General features: G+C 37.3%; 1 protein-coding gene across 3 annotated transcripts in view; it reads left to right on the top strand.

Annotated features, from left to right (window-relative positions):
* Nucleotides 1-22,986, top strand: part of SYT9 (synaptotagmin 9) — a 68,983-nt gene that overhangs the window by 25,679 nt on the left and 20,318 nt on the right. For all 3 annotated transcript variants that reach the window (XM_057410946.1, XM_057410947.1, XM_057410948.1), the window contains exons 2-3: nt 7,089-7,440; nt 10,347-10,893. In XM_057410946.1, the coding sequence (XP_057266929.1) occupies nt 7,089-7,440; nt 10,347-10,893 (899 nt within the window). The remainder of the gene's footprint in view (nt 1-7,088; nt 7,441-10,346; nt 10,894-22,986) is intronic.

The following is a 22,986-nucleotide window of genomic DNA, read 5'->3' as shown; positions in this document are numbered from 1 at the left end:
AAAGTTTCTACTAGAAAACATGGTTGTTCTTTATTCATTCTTCATCATTCATGTCTCTATTCAAACTTTACATTCTGCCAATGAGGGAACATACACAGTATGTGCCAAAAGTGTCTAGTCACTTCCTGTGACTAGATGAGAACTTAAATTCTTCAATAACCCCATAAACTACTATTTACCATCCCCTAAAAAAACTCAGGGTAAACATTTCCAAATTATTAATTAGTAACTCAGTTCACTTTGCAAGTGATCCTACAAGAAAAAGAAAAGCCTTAAGTACATCATATTATTTAGTCCAATCAGGTAATTAATCTGATTCTATTTAACCTGTCTTAACATAGCAGAAAGAGTAGATGGGTGGCAGTGTGCATTACAGCTCTTGAGTACAGCTGTGGGAACTGTAAGTCTTACAAAGCATCACTGCTCAGTTTTTACACTCTGAAGGACCTAACGGGACTGATGGTTGTAGGTGTTTGCAGTATAAATGTATACCTCCAAAATTCCTTTCAGCATATCACGTTTCCCTTTTAGCTAACAAGATATGAGTGTGTCTCAAATGCCAAATGGCTTTTATAAGATTTCATATTCATTTGCACCAGCTACATTCCAGTCCTACAAATGGAGCACTCGAACTGATTCTGCATAACAGGATGAAATAGAGCTGTTTAAGCCATTTCCATGTCATGTTACACAGAGTACTTGACAGTCTGTAATGGTATCTTTAAAAATGGTGTTCTCTCTTCTGTTATTATTTATGCATTTTTTCCTGATTACAATATTTTTCACTGGATATTAGAAGACCAAACATATACAGTAATTTTGCATATTTTATCAGCTGTGCAAAGTATGTATTCAAAGAGAATATGGAAATAACCAAAAGAACCAAGTCTCAGATACAGGAACCTGGATGAATCTTATTACAGTTGTGTATACACAGTCGCAACAAATTTTATTTTCTACTATGCTTTGCTTGTGAAACAGAAGCTTTAGTTTTTACAAGAGGAACAACATAATTCTTTGTCAATAGGTACTACTGCAAGATGTCAGAAAGACAAATGCAAGTCCTTGAACACATGACTCCTCTCAACTGTATCTTTAAGAATCCCCACTCATTCAGCCAGATTAGTAGATATTTTTTGTTGCTTACAAACTCTAGCAGAATATTACATGTCAGATAAGTTGTCAAGGAAATTTGCATTAATGCAGACTAAATATATTAAGAGGAAATAGATGTGCAAATAAGAAATTATTCTTAGAACAAGTTTAATTTACTGTGTTACAGATGTTAGGCTTGATCATAGTGAGTATGCTTTTCAGTGTTGCGCTCACGTACAATTTTGGTTGCAAATAATAATCAATTCATACAATAATCAATTCATACAATAATCAATACAAACCAAACATACTGCTTCTATAACTTTTCTTCTTAATTACCAAATTATATATCACAACAATTGCTGTTGGAAAAATATGCTGAGCAAGCAATTCTCTATTGCTTATGCACTTTCTGTTATATTTTGTATGGCTATTTAGTAATTCTGATTTCATATTGAAATTGTGCTATGGAATGTGTGTACATTTAAACTAACTAATAATTACCTTGATGAAGACCTAAGATTATATTTCATTGATCCAGTTCATTTATGAAACTTAGTTGACTTTAAACAATACATTACACACATTTGTAACTCGAGCAACACAGATGAAGAGAAAGCACACACTGACAAACTGGAATTCATAACACTGTTTAGGAATAAAAATATAAGCAAGTCACTCAGAGGATCAGAACAGTGGCTTAATCAACACAAAAGCTTTATGTACCCTAAGGCCTACCTATAGAGAACACATAACTTGAAAAAAAAAAAAAAGTCACTAAAAGCTGGTAGCAGCTTCAAATTCCAATAAAACCCACTTACAGATATATTTTTAGGTCATGAAAATGTTTTTATTATATGAAACCCTGACACTGATCTCACTTAGGCCTGTTTTGTTAGCCCACATTCATAAATTTCAGGATCAGAGTAAAAGTTGGATTAATATGTGCAATAAGCCTAATAAAATTGCAGATTCAGCCCCTTGGTTTTCAGCTGCCTTACCTTAAAGAATTTCCCAGAAAGTTTTTAAACACAGTATTAAAGATAATTAACTGGTTCTGGAATATTTCAGAGAAGAATGTTATTAGCTGAGTCTCAGGAGTCTCTCAAAGACGCACCTTTCATCCTGAGCAAGTGCCAGCTATGTTAATTAAGAAAAAGTTGTGAAGCACAAATGAAACTACCCTGCAATATTAAGCTAAAACTGCTTCAGTAGGGACTTCAGATACTTCCTCCTAAGACTTCTCCTCTGGAAAGATAGGCTCTTAGGCTTCTGTTCTTACAATTATGGAGCTGAATTATGGCTAACCCTCCATAGATGCATTTGCATTAAAAAACAAACAGCGAGCGATTGCATCCATGGAGCCAACCACTTTATTACCCAAATAATTATATTACTGATCAGCAGTTCCTTTGATCAAATGTCCTGTCTATTCCTGGTTGATCAGGAATTCCCAGCTGGTTTTTCTTCTTCATATGTTTGTTCATATTTGCATCTTTTGAAGTCAGATTAATCCAAATAGTTTAGCCTTGTGCCTTTTAACTCTGTAACTCAAATTACACACCTGTAGACATGCATTTTTCTGCATTACCTATTGGTCTCTCCCATTGTTGGCTGATTCAGATACTTGAGTTTGTATAATGTTTAACAATCCAAATAGTAACTTAATAAACACAAGAAGAAAAAAAAAATTCCTTATTTCATATATGAACAAAGCCACTACTGTTTTTTCTGTATTTCATATCTTTTTCTACTATATAATGTACAAAGTGCAGTTATATCTTAGTGCTTTATTGATATTTTTGTATTGTGATCTAAAAAAGTGTTACCCATTTAGTATCTTACCCCTAACAAAATAATTATTAGTCTATTTGAAGGCGGTCAAACAGTGAAATAGGTTGCTCACAGAGGCTGTGGGGTCTCCATATTTTGAGAAATTTTGTCTGGGCAAAGTCCCAGACAGTAGAGTACCAGGCTACTCTAAGGTGTCCTTGCTTAAGCAGGGTGTTGAACTAAATGACCTGTAGGGTCCCTTCCCCAGCAATTCTGTTTAATTGGGTAATCTGAAGACAAGAGTATTTAAATGCATATCATACAGTGTCTTTACATAAAGAGTTGGGCCTTACTTTTTTGTATAACAGATCTACTTTAAAATGTAAGTAAAAAATTTAAAAAAGATCCAGCTATGACTTCATAACCAAACTGAGTCTTTTTGATAAAGCTGTCATAGAACTGATTGTAATAAAATCTGTCACAGAGAAAGGCCATGCTCATCTCTCCAGTCTGTGATAATAAGTGACGATGTGATCCATAGGCAGAAGATTCTGCATTGGTTTTAACCTTGTGATTGCTACCAAAAAATGAGCAAATTACAAATTATGCTGACAGGCATGGGAGACTAATAAATTGAAAGTCAGTAGAGTAAAAAGGATTTGAACATGAAAACCTGGTCAAAAATTGATTAGTACATTAGAATATCTGTAAGACATGCCATGAGCAAGATATTCAGGGACCCTACGTGTCTGTGGCCTTACTGCAAGCCACAGCTGAGTACCTGAATTGTTATAACTGCATGGAAATAATTACGTCTTCCATGCCCTCTAACAATGAAGTCACAGTCTTCATAGACAAAAAATTAGATGAAGCTCACTAGTCTTGAGAGTGTTTGATCTGAGGTCACTCTTGAAGTTCTGTCTTCTTATCTTCTACCTCCTTTATTGGTATATGAAAACATGTAGCAGACGATGTGCTTGTAAAAATGAACTGCAAGTATATGCTATTATATTGATTGGTTTCTTTAACCTGTTTTAAAAGTGCATGTTTTTTACAGAAAGTTTAGATTTACTTTCTATGAACACATTACCCATTATCAACACACTGTAATACTGCCCAGGTATTCTGACATGGAAGAATTTGGGGGTTCAGGTCACGCTGCAGCCATGATCAAGAAACTGTATTTGCAAAACTCTGACTTGGATGCATATCTTAAGACAGTTGGCTGGCATTGTGGTTGCACCATGAAAGAGATCAATGCAAGTAGCTGTGGCACAGGGTCCTTCCTTGTGTTCATGAGATTCTTCAGTGCAGAGATTCAAGACCTCTTACCAATGCAAAGTAGGGACAGAGTAGATACAGTAGTTAGCCACTAATGGAACTGGCCAAATGCTACAAGTGAGCACAGATGATCATCAAAACCATGGCACACTGAATTTATATCTTTCTTTTTTTCAGTGCTAATGAAGAAAAAAACCCTGTTCCTTCTGAAATAATGCCTTTCCTCACTGGTCCCAAAGCCCATGCCTGCTTGTAAGCTGCTCAGCTTTGCCTGTAGTGCTTGCCTACACTTTGATTCACAGTTGTAGTTTAGACTTACATCAGATACTGCTCTGGAAAACACATTGCTCTAATTCTTGTGAAAGCAGAGTGAATTGAGAAGTAGCTGGATTTTTGAGGAACACTTTCTGTGCTGCAGAGCTCTGATTTTTGTGAGGACAAGCAAGTAAAGACTTATCCTGCTTTCATTACAAAGCAGAGAAAATCACTGGCATCAGATGAGTGCTGCTACCACATGGGAATACAGATAAACAGGCTTAGAAAAACTGAGACATATGGAAAGATGGGAGTAAAAGTTACAGAGAATACAGTATATAACAGTACAAAAGGCTAATGTTAAAGCAGCACCAGCGTGCAGCCAAAAATCTCTTCACTTGGGACTGCACTCACCTCAGCTATTCAAGAATCCTAAAATAGTTTGGGTTGGAAGGGACCTTAAATACAGATCACCTAGTTCCAACCCCCTGGCACGGGACATGCCCAGTTGCTGAAGATTGCCAGTGAGATGTGCAATATATGAAAAACACTGTCCAGTGAAAGTGTACAGTTTGGAGCAGTGCTCTTTAGCCCCATTGTCTTTCACAGAAGTAAGACAGGTAATATGATTGTCCCTTTCTACCCACAGAACTGAAAATTTCAAATTAAAATGGTTCCTAAGGAGTCAGAAAGAAGTAAAATCAAGATGATGAAGAGTAATCCCTTTTATTCTGTGACTTGGCAAGTTTTCTGAACTGTGTATTACCCAGCTTCTCTGAAAGTAAACTGTGAGATAAAGAGTTCTCAGTGTTATGTTATTAAACACAGAGGTATATTATTAAAGCCCTTCAAACTCTCCAAATGAAAAGTTCTCCATATTGTTCTCATGTATTTTATCTCAGGATGTCAGTTTTCTCAATGACCGTGTCCTCTGCTAAAGTTATTCTCAAGTTAGGGGACTGTACTGCTGGTCTACCTTTCAACTGGTTTCTCAACTTCACATAGTCTTGGCATTGGGCAGTCTCCAGTTCTTACCTTGCAATCTTCTGGCTGGTTTATGACAGCTTTCAGTTTCTCATTCTTTCAATGCTGGATCATTTACTTGAATCAGTTTTTTGAAAATGTGACCTTTTTGCAGACCTCTGACGTATTTCTTCCTTCTCCTCCAAGGAATCCAAGACAAATTGCTTCTTTCTGAAGGTCTTCTTTCACTACTGCATCCCAGTTCCTCTGCTTTTTAATCAGAGTGAGAGGTTGTGCTCTGTCTCTGCTGCCAGACTTGTTTACCAGTAAATATTCCAAAAATACCAAGAAGCACTATTCCACGTTCTCCCAGATTGCCTTTTATGCACAGGAGGAATTTCTTTAATTAATTTCAGCTCTGAAACTCTTCACTATAATTCAAAGCAGCTGCTGTTCTGTCCCCACTGTTGATGAGCTTTGTCTTCATATGTCTGGGAGAAGGACAGAAAGGGCCATGCTGGCTAAAATTGTTTTAAATTGGTTTTCAGCGTGCAAAATAAACCAGACAGCTCCTGGGTGAAACTGACTGTAGTTTCACTGCTGCCTCTGCAGACATTTAATCTCTCTGGCTGGTGAGGATGGGACTCACAGCAGAGACAGAAGGTATTGACTTTCCCACTTTTTTGAAAAATACTGTTTTCTTCCCCACCTCTCCCCACCCCCCTCCCAGCTGACTGAGGCGGTTTCATCTGAATTGTCATTCTTAAATAATTGTCCTAGTAGGAGCAGTACATTTCAACCTCATGCCATCCTTTGCAGATTTAGGCTAGAGAGATGCAGCCTGACATTCTGAGGCTCTACACACTGTGAAGGATTGCTTTGATCAGGTTGTGTTTGTAATTTGAGTCAGTAAAATAGAATTCTTACTAATTGTGTTTAAGGCATGATGCATTGTGTAATCCACAGAGAAACTCGTTTCAAAAGCACTTTAAAGGCAAATAAAAGACAAAATAAAAACAGCTGTTCCACTGAGTCATTTTCCCAATGTGCAACTTAAGCAAAACAGAGAAAAAGTCTCTCCCAGTTGTAAGTTACTTGTGTTGATATGATTATGAAGGAGGGTAATGCTAGTAATGTGGGGAAAAACTACAGAAAACTCATCTCCACATTTCTTTTTATACCAGAAGTTTGGAAACAGAAAACAAAAAACTAAACAACAAACCCTTTGGAGTAAAAAAAAACCAGAAAAATCTGTTTCTTAAGAGATACTGGTACCTAACTAAATTATAAATAGCAAGCCATGTATTGATAGTCCAGTATAATTTGCAAAGATAAGAATGAGTGGAAGATGAAAGGAAGGGAATTAAAATAATGAAACAAGATACTAAAAAAATCATGTCACATGTGCATATGTGCATATTTTCATGTGTTCGAGTATAATACAGTCTCTGGAAAAGAATGCTGTAAGATCTGGTAAAGGAAATGGAGGTAACTGCACTACATGAAAATAAAGACAAGACAAAATGTACAGCAGGCACTGCTTTTTCATCAGTAGAATTTTGAGTGAACGAGTGAACAGCCCTTTTCATCTTAGAATGGCCTTCAGCCCACACAGCTTTCAGAGAGAAAATGTAAACTAAGTTCTATCAAGATAAGCCTTGAAAATACAGAGCTGGAAGGAGTACAAAGATGTGACATGCATGTGTTTTTCTTGTTTCCAGATATCTCAATAAGCTTGCTCTCCTTAGTTGTCACAGCCTGTGGACTTGCTCTGTTTGGTGTCTCTCTGTTCGTATCTTGGAAGCTTTGTTGGATCCCTTGGCGAGAGCGTGGTCTGCCATTTGGGAGCAAAGACAACAAACAAGAATCGCTGAACTACACAGATACAGAGACCAATGACCATGACTACAGTGAGGATTATCTGGGACAGCCTACAGCCTATCCGGAGTCCTCCATGAAGATCAGCCACACCTCCCCTGATATTCCATTAGATGCTCAGGCAGGAACGAAGGAGAACTGTGTACAGAATGTGCGAATGCATCGTCAGGTCACTGAACCAACCTCTTCTGATCGGTCAGTAACTCTAGCTTCTCTCTGATATTAATGAATACAGGTGCAGTCAAAAGAGCACAGCTTGATTATCCAGTACACTGAATGTATAATTTTTTGCCACATTCTTTCTAAAATAAAATTGCACAAAAGTTATTCTTTGAGGTATGCAAACCTCTTAGGTTAAAAGGACAGGATCACAATACTATTCCACTCTTCTATCAACTACTATCTCATTTGTGCCTCTCCCTCAGAAGCTGGACAAGACAGAGCACTGTGTGGCTCTTAAAGCACCAGAACAGCCTAGATTTAGCTTGTAAAGCATATTCATTTGCACTCAGCACTGTTGCTGAATACTCAGTGATATGTCCTCAAAAATTTTACAAGAGCCAAAGGAGAAAAGTAGGGCAAGCTAATGCAGCACTTGGAAGTTAGAAATAGGATTAAAAATCATGACTGTGGGGGGAATAGTGACTGAACAAGAGTCAGTGGGGTCTCCAGGGCAACTGGAGAACCAGTACAGGAGGGAAGAGGAAAAAGAGAGGGTAAGTGTGTGTATAGGGGCAAGTGATGAAAGAATTATATTTCACACAGTAAGAAAAAGGATCAGCATGTGAAGAGACAGTAGATGTCTTGAGTCAAAGCAGATGTACTTCAGCTGGAAAGGTACAGCGCTAGCCCTAATGCTCTTTACTAGCCTCCTTCATGGACATCTAAGAAAGCAAATTTAGCCAAGACTTGTGCCTGCAGGCACACCTGAACATGGGAATGATGACAACAGCCAGTTCAATAATTGCCAGTTGTCCAAAACATGTCTCAGAAAGAATTTGAGAAGTCCACAGAACATTGTTAATGTTACATAGTAGAAGATCCAGGTGCCCTTCCTCCTTAGATTAGCATAAGAATGACTTCGGCTTATACTGTTGTAGGAATCTATGGGGAGGTCAAAGCCACAATTACGGGTACTGAAGCACGACCCTGCCACACGTAAGATTGAATTCCAGCTAAGGACTTATAGCCCACAAGTACAGTACAGGACTAGTGCTGCTGTTTTCAGACTGCTGGGAAATACATATGTAAGACTCATTAGCAACAGAAGATTCATATCTGACATCCTAACATCAAGAGCTCTCATGTGTCTTTGATACTGTGAAAGTATTGTGCCAGATACAGACTTCCTCTGCTACAACAGGGCAGCAATTCTGATACTTAATCAAATGACAAATGCAGAGTATCACCACAGCATAGTCGTCTCACAAGGAGTAGCAGCAATCCCAGTCTATAAAAGAGCTTGCCTTAGTATCCTCAGTGCATGCACAATGTCTTCACTCTTGTCAATCTCTGCAGACCTTGCTTCTGGCAGCTGTTTCCAGTCTGGCTCTCTCCAGCAGGTTTTTATTCCACTGGCTCTCTGCCCACAAGGGCATGACTTGTCCAAGTCCCACCCCTACCCTATATCATTTCCTGATACAGGCTTTGCACTTTAGTCCTTTCTTTCATTGCCTGTTACTTTTGATCAGGTCTTCTCCAAAAGACTCTTTCACTGATCAGGAGGGGCCGATCTACCTTGCACTGTGTACTTTGTTCAGCTTTGTCTCTGCTGCTTTCCTTCATAACTGAGTGGTTGTGGCTTTCCTCTGTGGCCACAGAGACCAGGCACCAGCCCCACCACAGTCCTTGCTAAACTATCTCTCCAGCCTTTCTCCCTTCATTTTATTCCTCCCACTTTGGTGAGGAGCATAAGAGTTAAATAATAAAAATCTTTTTTTGTAACATAATAATATTTTATCCTGAAACGACTATTATATAGCTATAAAGTTATGTACTTATTATACAAGAAAAAATAGGTTAGTATATAAGAGGCTGTTCCTGTTTTAAGCATGCATAAACACATATTCACAAGGAATGAATGAACAGTGATAGCAGAGGAACTATTGCTGATTATATTCAATATAAATAGCTTCGGACTAATCCTGTGCTAGCATTTTCCACATGCTCTTTATATGTACAACCACAGCTCATGGTACTCCAAGACTCTGGATGATTGCTGCATATGAATAGGAAAAAAAGTGGAATCCAACTCATACAAGGTTAGAATTTTACCTAATCCAGTTTTCACATCCCACTACCCTGACAGGGTTTGCAAATTTGATTTCTGTTACTATCTCATGAAGTGGAAATTTCAATCACAGTAACTGAGTGACTCCAGGTAATAAATTTCACTGGACCGAAGCTAAAAGCAACTTTTCTCTCCTCAGAGTAATGAAACTAAAGGAGCTTTTCAGCCAAAGTACTACAGAGTTTATTATATCAGGTATGAGAGGAAAAACAAAACAATTGTTGAGGAGGTCAACAAACCATTTCAGACCAGAACAGCCCACTTGTAAATGTAGTCATAGTAATTAAGTAACTAAGTAACTAAAATGCAGAGGTGTTAGGAAGTTTCCTCCTTTGTCCAGCTTTGCCTTAGAACCAGAAATCAGCAAGCTCAGCTGGCAAAATAGGCCATATCCTACTCCATTTACATAATGTAACTCATTTCACTGGCAGTAATCCAAAGACCTCAGTTGAAAATGGTGACAAGAACATCTACAGTTCTTATATCACATTATACTTGCCAGTAAGGCAGATCCTTTGGATTTGCAATGGCTGTGAATTTGCCTTTGTCACTTTCTTCAGCCATGTTTGGAGCGTACATACCACTAGGTTGAGACAGAGGAACAAAAAATTATGTGATATGAGCAGTCTAATGCTCAAGGTGAGCTCTCACAACTGTTGGGTATCATGGTTTATCACTTTATGCAAGTAAAAATCTGACCCCATTGTACATGACAAAAATATGTCAAATGAGAACAGTATCTTTCGTATATGTGCACAGATTCTCATCGTATTCAACACAATCTGTTTCAATTCTTTCATTTCCACTTAAGGCATAATTCAATCCGAAGACAGCTCAACCTCTCCAACCCCGACTTCAACATCCAGCAGGTTCAGAAACAGGAGCAGCTGACAGGGATCGGCCGCATTAAGCCAGAGCTGTATAAACAAAGATCAGTGGACACAGACGATGGCCGGAGGAGTAACAGCAAGGCATGTGGAAAACTGAACTTTATTCTGAAATATGATTGCGATTTAGAGCAGTTAATAGTGAAGATACACAAGGCCATCAACCTGCCAGCAAAGGACTTCTCTGGAACTTCAGATCCATATGTGAAGATATATCTGCTTCCTGATAGGAAAACAAAACACCAGACTAAAGTGCACAGAAAGACCCTAAATCCAGTATTTGATGAAGTTTTTTTATTTACAGTCCCATACAATGATCTGAATGCAAGGAAGCTCCATTTCTCAGTGTATGACTTTGACAGATTCTCCAGGCATGACTTGATTGGCCAAGTGGTAGTGGATAATTTTTTAGATTTGGCAGATTTTCCCAGGGAATGTAATATTTGGAAGGATATCGAATATGTCACCAATGTAAGTATTACAATTTTCTTTTTTTGAAAATTTTTGTTTCTGATTTTATTTCCTTAATCTGATAGTAACTGAAATTGATACATTTGTGAAGGAAACTATTCTCTCTTTTTCTGAAGCTTTGACCTTAATCCAAGGAAATTGATGGTACATTTTCAGTCTTCATTTCTGATTCTTTGGATATATTAAAGAATGTCTTATGTAGGAGGTAGTGGATTTAGTCACTGTCCTGCTGATGAGATAGAAAAGCTGGAGAATGTTTTCCTCTTAATCATACTTAATCTAAAACTTACTTAAGGAAATACCGCTTCTCTTATTTTGCCTGTCTTTCTGTGTTTTGCTTGAGTCACCACATAAATTACAGCATACTAATCAGCCAGAAGTGGAGATCCAAAAGTTCTTCTGTGGTGCTCTTCAGTCCTTCAGAAGCCTATATTCTCATAAAGTAAGATACCACCACTCTATAAACCAGGGAAATAGAGTTCAGAGTGTGCTGTTCCATGAAAGCAATGAAAAACACTGAAGTAGTTTAACTCTTTGTTTTGTATCTTTGTTACATAGGGAAACGGGAAACTTAGAAGTCCGTATTTCTGCTATCCCAAAGTCTCTGTTATCAAATTCTATGCACAAATCCAATTAGTGATTAGGTACAAACCCACAAAAATTACTTTTTGGAAAAGAAAGAGCTTTCTTCTCAAAGCATGAGCCAACCTCCTTGTAATGCTCTTAGAAGTTAATCACACTCATCCTATGGAGATCAGACCTTCAGTGAGAATGATACGTTACAGAAATCCTCAAAGGTACTATTGCCAAAATTCAGTAAATATTTCATTTGCTATGTCAATCTATACTCAAATTTAGCGCACATTTTAGAGTCAAATAAACCAAACATTATTAACAGTAAGATCAAAGTGTGAGTTTGTTAGACCTCAGTTCAGGAAAGCATTTAAGCATATGCTTAGCTGAGTGTAAGTAGCTGTTGAAAAGTAAAGGATGTTCTGAGCCAAATAACTTTCCTGTATTCAGACCCTCATTTTACAACCTCTATGGTCTGGTAGCACACCCATATTACTGACCAAGTTGATTAAATCCATCTTTTTGTTTGGAATTTCTGTTTGAAAATTTATATTGTCCTTGTTTTAAGGTGACTTCTCAGTGTTCTTAGTCAGTGTTACCTATATTCCTGTGTGAAATGTGCTGTGCACCCACTGCACAATCCTCTTCCACGCTAGGATGGAACGCAGTAGCAGCAGTGCTAGCAATTCCCTCACTCAAGGTACAGGCAGGGTCATGGACACTCAGCATCACAGGAGGATGAACCCGGCTTTTCTATGAAAAGTTACTGCTCTTCAACTGCAAGGGAAAAGTAAGAAAATGACAGAGGAGATGACAGTCATTCTAAGTGAAAGCCTGTCTTCATACAGCATTACGTGTCCCAAGCTCAACTTCAGTTTTAAAATCAGCTAAAAGTTGAATGCACATGCACACTGGAGTTACTTTGATACGTACTAGGCCTTTTTCCATGCTTTAATTTGGGCAAGAGTGTCTCCGGTATTTTCTTTTTAATCACATCCCCTTACAAAGTTCAGAAGCAATGCAGCATATAGTTTGTAATCAGATTTCCTATAATCTCTGAAATTAAATTCAGGACTGAAGTGATTATTAATTCTGATGAATATTAATTCCTGTGTGAAGTGTAACCCTGTTAACCAAACAACACAGGACCTGCCATCTAGACTCATCACTGGGTTTTCAGCTAACAGAGACCTTTTCAAAGCAAATGATGCATAGTACTTAGGAGACACAATCCAATTTTGGCTAATGTGAGTTCTGAGATAAAAGTATCAGATAAATGAATGTATGGAGTATTCCGCTTACTAATTAACATTTTCAAAATTTCAAAGGTTAGAACTTACTCCATGAAGTTATGAGAAACCCTCCAAGCATCATTTAAGAAACCAAGTTTCAGCACTTTTTCCTGTCTGTGTAGCTTAGATATCTTGCAGACTGACAGCAGAAGCTGAACCCTACGGGCTACTCAGTGAAGCTGCTGAAGTGAAAACTCCTGTGGCTGCACTTCAAACCAGGCCAGCAAGCAATAGTAATGAGCCTCTGAAATAAATCTCAGCAAAGTTTAGAGCGCTGTTGGGCTGTTTATAATTGCAAACAGAAACTGTATCAACTGTAGCAAGTGTTCAATAACTTTATATTTGAATGTCTTGTTTTAAATAGTATTTACAGAACAGACCAATGATGGGCAAACTTACCGAAGGAAATTCACTTGATGTAGATCAACAAAGAGTGCAGCACAGGAGGTATAAACCAAGGAAACACACTAGAAAAAGGGAAGGTTCATACAACTACACATGACAAGTTTTGTCATACTCCTGAAGAGCACGTTCATTTTAATTCCTTGTTCATCTTATTACACTGCATAACCAGGAATCCCAGAGGGCTTTATTTTACATTCCCCATTTTATTATGCTCTAATCCAATTTGATACAGTAATATAAAATAATGTATTGAATCCTTTGCAGAGCAAAATAACCTACTTCAGGAGAGCACTGCGGCTATGCCTGTCATGTCAGCTTTACTGCAAACAATGCCATTCAATTGTCCTGTTATGCCATATGTTTTCTTCTGTTTTCTAATAAGACTGAAAGATTTTTTTTATCCAAAACCAAGAGGTTTGATTCTTTGGACTATAACATCTGCTGCTATCCCAGAGTTTGAAATTATTTCATAACACAGACAAGCATTAGCATAAAAACTTTCTACATGCTCAAAAGCAATCTGCCCCCAAACACAAATCTCTAATATAAAAATGATTGTTCTTCTAATCCCAGGTCGTCTGTGCATAAAATCTCTTTCCTATAACACTAGCACTTTTTCCAAGCAGAAAAAAGCAGCAGTGGGCTGTTTAATGGAGGAAATAATTAAGTGGATCAACCTTAGATGAACATGAAATGAACTAGATAAGCTTTTTGTGTATTTACCAGACAGATTACACTAGTTTCTGGCTCACCAAGGAAAAAGATATATGTCATTTTTAGGCTGGGTTCCAGCAGTTGGCATGTTTTGCTTAGTAGCTTCTTAAACATGTTCAGGGTTTGGGGTGTTGGGGTTTTCTTGTTTGTTTCTGTAATGTTCATAGATTGATTGCATTTTTTTGAAAAGAGTTGTTAATATTTCCTTGGTTGCTGTCTTTAAACTCAGATGTGATCAGGCAAAAATACATGGCTTGTGAAAGACAGGTTGTTGTTACATGGTCCTTTTCAGGTAAAAGAGAACTTTCTCTTTAAGGAGATGATAGGTATCCACTTGCATAACTTGCTGTGCACCCAGAAAGGAAAATACTTTCTCAAGAATTGCTAGTTAAACACCAGCAGGCAGCTATAGAGAGAAGGATTACTGGGAATCTGGTTCTGGTTAATACTGGCTGTTTGGATTCTCAAAATGCTTGCCATTTGTCACTTGCTAAGCAAGCGGTCTTTCTAGATGAGTATTGAAAAGTAGCCTTCACTTAGAGCAAGGTGATAATCAGAGTAAAGAACAACGCACATTTCTATTCATACCTGGGCCAGCATTTTCAAAAATGGCTACTCATTTTTGGAGGCAAATTTGGTGCTTTCGTCTTACAGTATATACAGCTTTTGAAACTTATGCTATCTTTTCACATATAGTTATACTTGAGATCTAAGCATGGTACAATGAAAACTGTTCTTTTCCCGAGTGTCTAAACTTATATATATGCTTTAAAAAAAAAAAATCATCTCAATTTCATAACACCCCATTGGCACCATTTTCTCATCTCACCCTAAGGTTGTACAGCCTGGACTAACCTGTTTTCGTGACTCTTTCGATTACATTCTAAAGGGATATTTACAGCAGGATTTGCAGTGATTATGCACCTAATAGTCTATAAATTGTAACTACCATATTGACTCCTACCATTTATCCTTGTTGTGTGATTCCTTTGAGGCCCTTTGCTGTATCCACCTCCTGTAAAGGTGTGAAGTAAATTGAAACTGATAAAGGTAAAATCAGTTGCTCAGATTCAAACCATGGTTTACTCTTTATTTGCCATCAATTGGAAAGGACAACAGAAAGAAAGGATTCAAAAGGTTACTTTGTTTTGAAGTACTTCTGCTTTTGTGTTTAGGTGAACATTTAAGAATGCAGCATCCAGCCCCCAAAATTAAGAGATCATATATGATTATATGATAATATATTCATATAGTCATTCAATATGATAATATATTTCACTCACAAAAGGAGAGTGAAAGTATAGAAGGAAAATATTTCTGAGAGAAAGAGAGATTACAGAAAGACAATGCTGGGTAATACACATAGAATTTGAGAAGTAACATGTCACAGACTTTGGAGAATGTTATGGTTTGCTGAATATCCAGAAGATAGTTATGGATAGTTTAAAACTATAAAGATGCATAAGCTCTGACGTCCAGAAAGAGCAAGCATGTGCTTGAAGTTGCAAAGCCAAGAGATTGATTGCATCTGTTTTTAAGAATCTTCAAGCTCTTTTAGGGTATATGTAGTGGTCAGGAATACTATAGTGTGTCAGATCATGCTGAATTCCTTTCACGCAGAACAATGAAGAAAACCATATTTTATTTTATTTTTTTTTGTTACGTATTTAAGTTGTGTGTTGGCATACAAGATAGTGTTTTGACAAAGAGAGAATTAGAAAGTAGGATGGCTCTAAGTATTTGAAATTCTGCATTCTAGAAATGTTAATTGTTCACTGCTGTTATTATCAAGTTTGCTCAAGAAAGAAAGATTTGAGAATTTGTATTTTTAGGCATTTATGTTGTATAACTGAGATGCAGCTGGAATCATAACATTACCAGAAGGAAGTTTCAAGTTCCCTGTTTCAGATATGTTAATGCCAACCACAGTAAGTGTGGAAGAGAGACAAAAAGAGTTTACATTATTTCAGTGGGTTGTTTATGGAAAGCATGATAAAAGTCTAAAACACTGAAACCTGACCAAACCTACCAGATTTTTTGAGTTCAAAACTATTAAAAAAAAAAAAAATTCTCAAAGGTTGCATTGCTCAGGAGCATTCCTGCTAAGAGGCTGTGAACTGTTTAATGTGTGCCAAATGCACATGCATAGGTGCAGGTCATAATACTTAGGGCTTATACCCTCAAAACTTCCTTCTTTGAAAGAAGTAGGTAAATACTGTCCCTAATACATGGGCAGTGGAACAGATGTGGACAAAAAGGATGTGACTTGCTCAAGACATGACACGACGAAATAGCAGAAATGAGACCGGGTCCAGAATCTGTAGATTCCTGGCACCAGCTTTAATCAACTCTATGTAGCACAGCTTATGTTCTTTGACAGATACTGTAGCTGGCAGTAAGTCAACAAAGTCCACCTACTCTGATTTTAAAAAATGTTCAGCTTGTCAAGATGTTTTAGCTAGTATTTCTAAAATTCCTCTTCTGGCAAGTTGCTGGGTGTGGAAGAGCAGTGGCATTAAGCAAGATCTCAGGAAAGCATTTGAAGTGTTTACGATGGTTATCAAAAATTCTTGAGTCAACAGTTTGAGAAGGAACAGAATCAAACCAAATCTGTCTCTTTATGAAACCTGATCCAATCCATCCATGTTATGTGCCATATCTACTTTTCTGCACTATAGCAGTAAATGGGAAACACTAGTTGATTTTTTTGTTTTGTTTTTTTATTTTTTTTTGTAATACAGAAATCAGATCCAGTATTAATCTGCTGTTCCAATGTGTAAAACAATTAGCCTTTGGCATCAGGGAGGCAATCAGTTGTTGATGTGGACAAGTACCTGTTTAATTGATTTGCAAATACGAGTCTCTCTGGAAGAGATAGAATTGCAAACCTATTAGTCTTGCCCACAGTAAAGCATGCCAAAAGCTTAAGGAACAACAACAATTATTTAATGGCTAGCCAAAGTAAGGCAGTAAACACAAGAGGTAAGATTCACCTCACTGAAATTTTAGATTTATTTAAAGAACCCCAAAACCAAAAACCACAATCAAACCCTGAAGTACCCAAAATGGTACAAGAATCATAATTGACTTCAGGGGGTAGATCAGCAGACATTCATCTTCTCCTAAGTCACGAAGGTCACTCTTTGTTTCATGATTTTTCCTGAATCTTCTTACTTAATCAAATGTACAGAAAAAATAAAAGTCCACTTATAATGAATCATTTCACAGCCAGAAGGTGATAAAAAGTTACAGATTTTTAATCCTTCAGATTTCTAAGGATCACCACGGTAAGGATGAAAAAGCAATTAATTAGCCTTCAGCATCAGTACAACAGGTACAGTGGTCATCATACAACTGCTGGTTTTCCTACGCTTTTGCATTATTTAATAATCACATATTTAAATGAGTTCATTTCAAAACTGGGATTTTCCATTTGTCTTTCTGTGGTTTCTTTTTTAATCTAATGATTTTGCTAATTACTTTGTAGAGAAGATTTGTCAGAAATGACATGCATTTCAGTGATGAGGAGAGCACTCTGCCTGGCTAACCAAAGGGCAGACACAATTATGTACACTTTATATAGGGTAAAGATAAAATATTGACGTGTTTTCAGAAAATTTAAAGACGCAGATGCCTATTTATGTTTGGAGCAACAGTGAAAGTGATATTCAGTAAAACTGGGAAGGGTCTGAAGTAAAAAGAAGTCAAATGCCTTGAAGACATATGGTATGGGAGGGAGCTAAGCTGGTCCCCGTGAGTGGCACAAGCACTACCAAGCTTGGCTCTGAAACCAATGGAGTCTATTCAGTGCAAGTGATTACCCAACAGCCTTGTAGCTCCACAGGCATGCATGGTCAGAACCAGGATGAGTCTTGTAATATCACTGAAGCCTCAGCTAACATTTATTGGGGGTTTTGGGACTAGTTTAAGAAAATGCTAATTCAGAGACTTGTTTATATGTGTTTGTACCACTGGAAGTTCGCAGAACCCGGGAGTATGGCCATCAGAATTTACAAGTGAGCTTTTTCGATCTGGATATTTCTCTGCAAAAAGCATACAAATAAACAAACCAACAAAAGAGGCAAAGTCAAAACTAAAGCCCACAAAAAAACACCAAACAAACATTTAGCAGAAATGGGACCATTTCAGTTAAAGAATTTTAAAGTTTTGGTGTTTTTTTTTAAGTCAGGATTTTGAGAAATTTCAGAATAAGGTGTTTTGAGTTCTCATTTGAGATTTTCTTCTACTGCAATATTTTAAAATTTTGAAGGCTGAAATAGGAATGAAATGTCCTGTTTTCTGTCAAAGCAAAAGGTTTCAAGTCAAGTGAGGCATATTGTGCCTCTAAATGGACATAGCTCAAAATTCCTTATGAAATTAAAAGTCTGGTTTCTACACTGATTCTTCCCCTGCCCATGATATTCTTGAGCTCTCTCTTTTGTCTTTGTATTCTACTTGTTTCCCTGGGGCAACAACCGCAAAACAGCAATAGTGTACAAAGGATACTTTCATGTATACATTAGCCTCATGCTAAAAACAGTTAGATCCAATCCCAAATTCATATTTTTCTATATGTAGAATCTGTAACTATCCCTGTTCTACACATTATTCTTCTCCTTTCTTCTCACTCTCTTCTGCTAATTCTTTTTCTCAAGAAACCTCTCTCTAACCAAGCCTCTCAGGGGTAGCCTTCAGTGAAATAGCTCACAATAACATACATGCTGCATATAAAACGAAGCCAAAATGTGATCCTGGTCAACCAAGCCTGTCGCTCAGTTATACCATCCAAAATTGTTTAGTGGGAGCTGCAAACACAGACAAAAAAATATCTCTAGCATTTTACAATTCATAGGCATCAATTCTTCCAGCTGAGCAAAGAGCACTTGCACAGCGTTTAGGCTAAAATAGCTGTATTAAGGTAATCTTGGCTGTAACCATTCTGCACATAATTCAAGATTCCACTGTGCCACAGCCTTTTTTCTACAGAGTTATACAACTTTCAATTGAAACATGTATTTATCCAGGCAAGGAAAAAATCACTTCAAACATGCATTTAATTATTGAACAGTTTGAGGAATGCTTACTTTGTCTTTTTTTTTTTTCCTATCAGAGGTCATAGAAAGCATTTTGAGAGCTTGTGCATTCATCCAAATTTCTGAAAAATCCTACTCTTTAAATTTAGTTTTAATATTTGAAGCCAAACTTGAAAGCATTCTTCCCTCTGAACATACTGTGCTTATGTGAAAAGCCTCAAGCCGTTTTTAGTCTTTAATCCCCACAAGATATCACAGCCATCAGGCCTCTTTCTCCACCAAACAGTATTTCAGAGTTTTACAGTTTTCCTCTGTGTACAGTCTGTTTACTCAGTTCTCATGTTATTTTCCATGGTCTTATATTTAAGCAGTAAGTGGGCTTTTTTGTTATTGTGTATTGTTTACTTAGGGATTAACTGTAACTGTGCTCCAAATTCTTACCAATACACAGTGGATATTTCTTCAGGGGATAGCCTACCTACTTGGGAAGCACCATACTTGACATGCTGGCATCCCAGCACAGCCCAAAATATGTAATTGCTTGGGTACAGTCTTGACTTCACCTTTTCTAGTACACCAGTGTCCCAGGTAAATAAGTAGAAAAGGAAATGCCGCTACAAACAGGCTCTTCTTCTCATTAAAGATTTGTCTGTCCCCATTCAGACTCTTGTTAGAGGATGTAACCTGTCTTATATTTAACCAATGAGGATTACAGGATCTTTCCGGAGTCCTGTTGGAGAGGACAAAACATTGTCTGCACAGAAGGAAGGAATTACTGGATCATAACTGTAGTGATTCAGAGGCATGGGTTTTGTGCTTACAGGCTAAATTCTACTGCTTGTTGAAACTAAGATTAGGTTATACGATTTGCTAAATAATCACACTCTTCAGACCTCCCCACTGCCTTTGTCACTGGTAAACATTAGAAGTTACAGCTGACTGGTGCCCACAGTATGGCCTGTATATGTATCTATAGCTTTTCTAGCATCTCTCCTAGTTTAGGAGACTTTTAGCAGCAAATTGTATAGTTTGAAAGAAATAAAAGATTAAACAACTGAATGGACATAAATGAGAGTCGAAACTTTAAAAGACACACACTACATTTTGCTAAGATAAGATCAGCAAGTACACTTCCAGATACTGTAGAGGCCCTAATTGTCCCTGGGAGGCCTCAGAGATGTACATGACAGCTTTTATCTCTTCACTCCCCAACCTTTCACAACATTAGGGCCACTTTTGACACTCTGTAGAGAACCTTGCTCAGATTATTGAAGGAAGATACATAGCTATGCTCTTCATTCTTTCACTTTGTAAAAAAAATAGGTCACTTGGCAGACAAACTGTCTGAGGGAGGAGGATCAGAAAGGCATCACTCTTCTTCCATGGTGAGCTATTTTTCTGAGAGCAGAGCCAAAGGAACAATGGCAAAACTGACTAAAAGCTTTTTCATCAAGATTTATTAATTCCAAATTTACTACATTTTCACAGAAGAGATCTTAATTTTAACTTACTATTTAACTGATTTTTCCTCTAATTTTCCTCTAATTTCCTCTCATGATTTCTCTAATCATTCAGGAAGATGTGTCTGTATCAGAAGCAATATACAAAGTATGTTTCCTGGAAAAATCCAACAGGCCACTACCACATCCCTCTGTGTTTGCCTGGGTAGGATTAAATGACAATCACATGCAAACCTTTGCATTCTGCACCAGTCCTCATAAACAGGGACAGACAATTTGCAATGCACACTCAAATTCTAGAATTATGGGTATGATGACTTCAATAGTTAGTCTCACTAAAGTCACTGGAAGTATTCCCAAGGTAAATGAAGCATACAGTTGTTTGCAGTGTCTGAGCCTTCCTATGGCTCCTTAGCAGAGAATTAGAATGAGTATTTCACACCATGTACTTGGTGAAGTGACAGGCTTAAACGACAAGACTCCATTAGCAACGTCTGTGGTATCGTGACATTTGAGATGTGTATAGCTACATGTTTCTGGCACTTCATTGCTTGATTAAACACCTTGCTCTATTTACTCAAGAAAACAGTAGTTACAAGCTACATCTTACCTTAGTGAATGCTTAATCATTCACTACTTCTTTCATCAGAAAAACTCAAAATTAAAGCTACATACACCATCTGGAAGAAGATGACATCTTGCTTGCGATGGGCAGGGAAGCAGAAAACAGCTGACAGCTGGAGGGTTTCACAGTTGATTATATGAACTATTGGGATAAAATTCCCCACTCAGATTCTTGTGCCAAATCTGGCGTCTTAGAAATAAGAGTTTATTGCAACATCAGAAAACCTTGCTTGTCAAGTAACCAAGTACTAACAGCCACAGTGCAAGTGGCTGAAATCCATCATTCCTCCTAACTCCTAACATTTGCTCTTCTGTTTCCTGCAGTAAAGTTATTTTAAAAGGAGTGGTGAATAGAAGACTTGCAATATCATCCAGTGTCTAATATTTTCTAGTCAGATAGAAACTGCTACCCAAACACTATGAAAGTTAACACAGAGGACTAAAAGAACAATTCCCCATACTGTATTTGGTATATTTGTTTTCAGAACTCATAGAAATCTGTATGTGTTTTCTTTTTAAAAGCATGTTGGGGGGTAAAAATTATTTTAAAAGCCAGCTGTGTTTTAATTAACCATCTGATCTACATTATGGTAACTTTTGAACAACCCCAGCAATAAAATAAATATGTATGCAGTAAAGGGAGACAAAAGTGTATACCAAAAAAGATAGGAGAAAACAGCAGACTTTGGTTTTGAGCCCCCTGAGAGTTATTTATGATCTTCAGGAAGAAAGGAATCACTTTAAAAAATGAAAACCTTTCACTGTCTCTACTCCACTGAGCACAGAATCTTACAGTAAATGCTAATCAAACAATAAACTTCACTCTATTGGGACCACAACATTTTATGCAGGTAGAAATTAGTAGTACTCAGGATGAGATCTTGACTCTGCTGTAAAGTCAGGCAAAGAATTCCCACCGAAGCTCAGACTTCATGCATATCCTTTTGTTATAGTTTGAAAATACTCTTGTAAACAGTACAAATAACTTGAGATATACAACCAAAAATTCACTATGACAACAGAACAAGCAAATGACCATCCTTTTATGCCTGTCTGCAAAATAAATACGTGGCAATGACCCTCTCAACAAAGATTTTAATCTTCTCCTCACCGAAACTTTGATGGCTAAAATATGAGTGAGTTATCAAATTTGGTCCTGGAGAAAGCAGATAAAAATCTCTCTGAAATTGCCCAAGTTGTACATCCACAACTTCAACTTTTGACTTGGGCAGCAGTCATAATAGAAAGAAACCAGAACAGGTTATTTTCCCTCAAGGCTTCTGCTTGAGTCCCCCTAACCCATTTCTCTCAGTAGCTCAGCAGTGTTTCTCATTTGCCAGCTCCTTTTCCAAATCCTTCACATAATATGATATATAGAGTGGCAGCATTCTTGGGAAAGCTATGAGAAAAAATTAATTCGATGCAAAGCTTTTATTATAAAACAATGTATAAAAAGCTTTTAATCCTACCTATAACTGTAATACTTTGTTCATAAAAATATGGGTATTTTCAAAAGCACACCAGTAGATATAGCCCTAGATTTTCACTCTCTTCACCTCCATCCAGTCACTCTCATGTTCATCTCAAAAATAATTTGTCAGGAAAACTTCCAGAGCTAAAGCAGCACAATTTTTTCCAGATAGTCTTGCTCCAGAAGTCAGGATGGTCAGAGATAACTACACTAAATTCTTTCAGAATTTTGTTTCCTTCAAAAAAATTGAAGTCAGGCCCTTTTAAGGGTCAAACAGTACCCAAAATCATTGGTCATTCTCAAAGTAACAAATAGTTCTAAAGTGAGCTCACCACTTATGACAAATCAACTCACAGCTTTGATTTCAACTATCAAATTATTTGAATTACAAGCAACTAAACCAAAATTTGGGGAAGGCATCTATGTGACTGCAAGATACTGTTTACTAAATCACTCGCAGACTTTTTAAAAATGTACTTAATAACACTAGTTATCCTGAACAGAAACATAACCAGGTTATA

Source organism: Pezoporus wallicus, unplaced genomic scaffold (assembly GCF_028554395.1).
Source record: "Pezoporus wallicus isolate ANWC-B61680 ecotype Strahan unplaced genomic scaffold, APGP_CSIRO_Pwel_v1 contig_5958, whole genome shotgun sequence".
In the NCBI taxonomy this organism is placed as follows: Eukaryota; Metazoa; Chordata; class Aves; order Psittaciformes; family Psittacidae; genus Pezoporus; species Pezoporus wallicus.
This window is presented reverse-complemented; position numbering and strand designations above follow the sequence as displayed.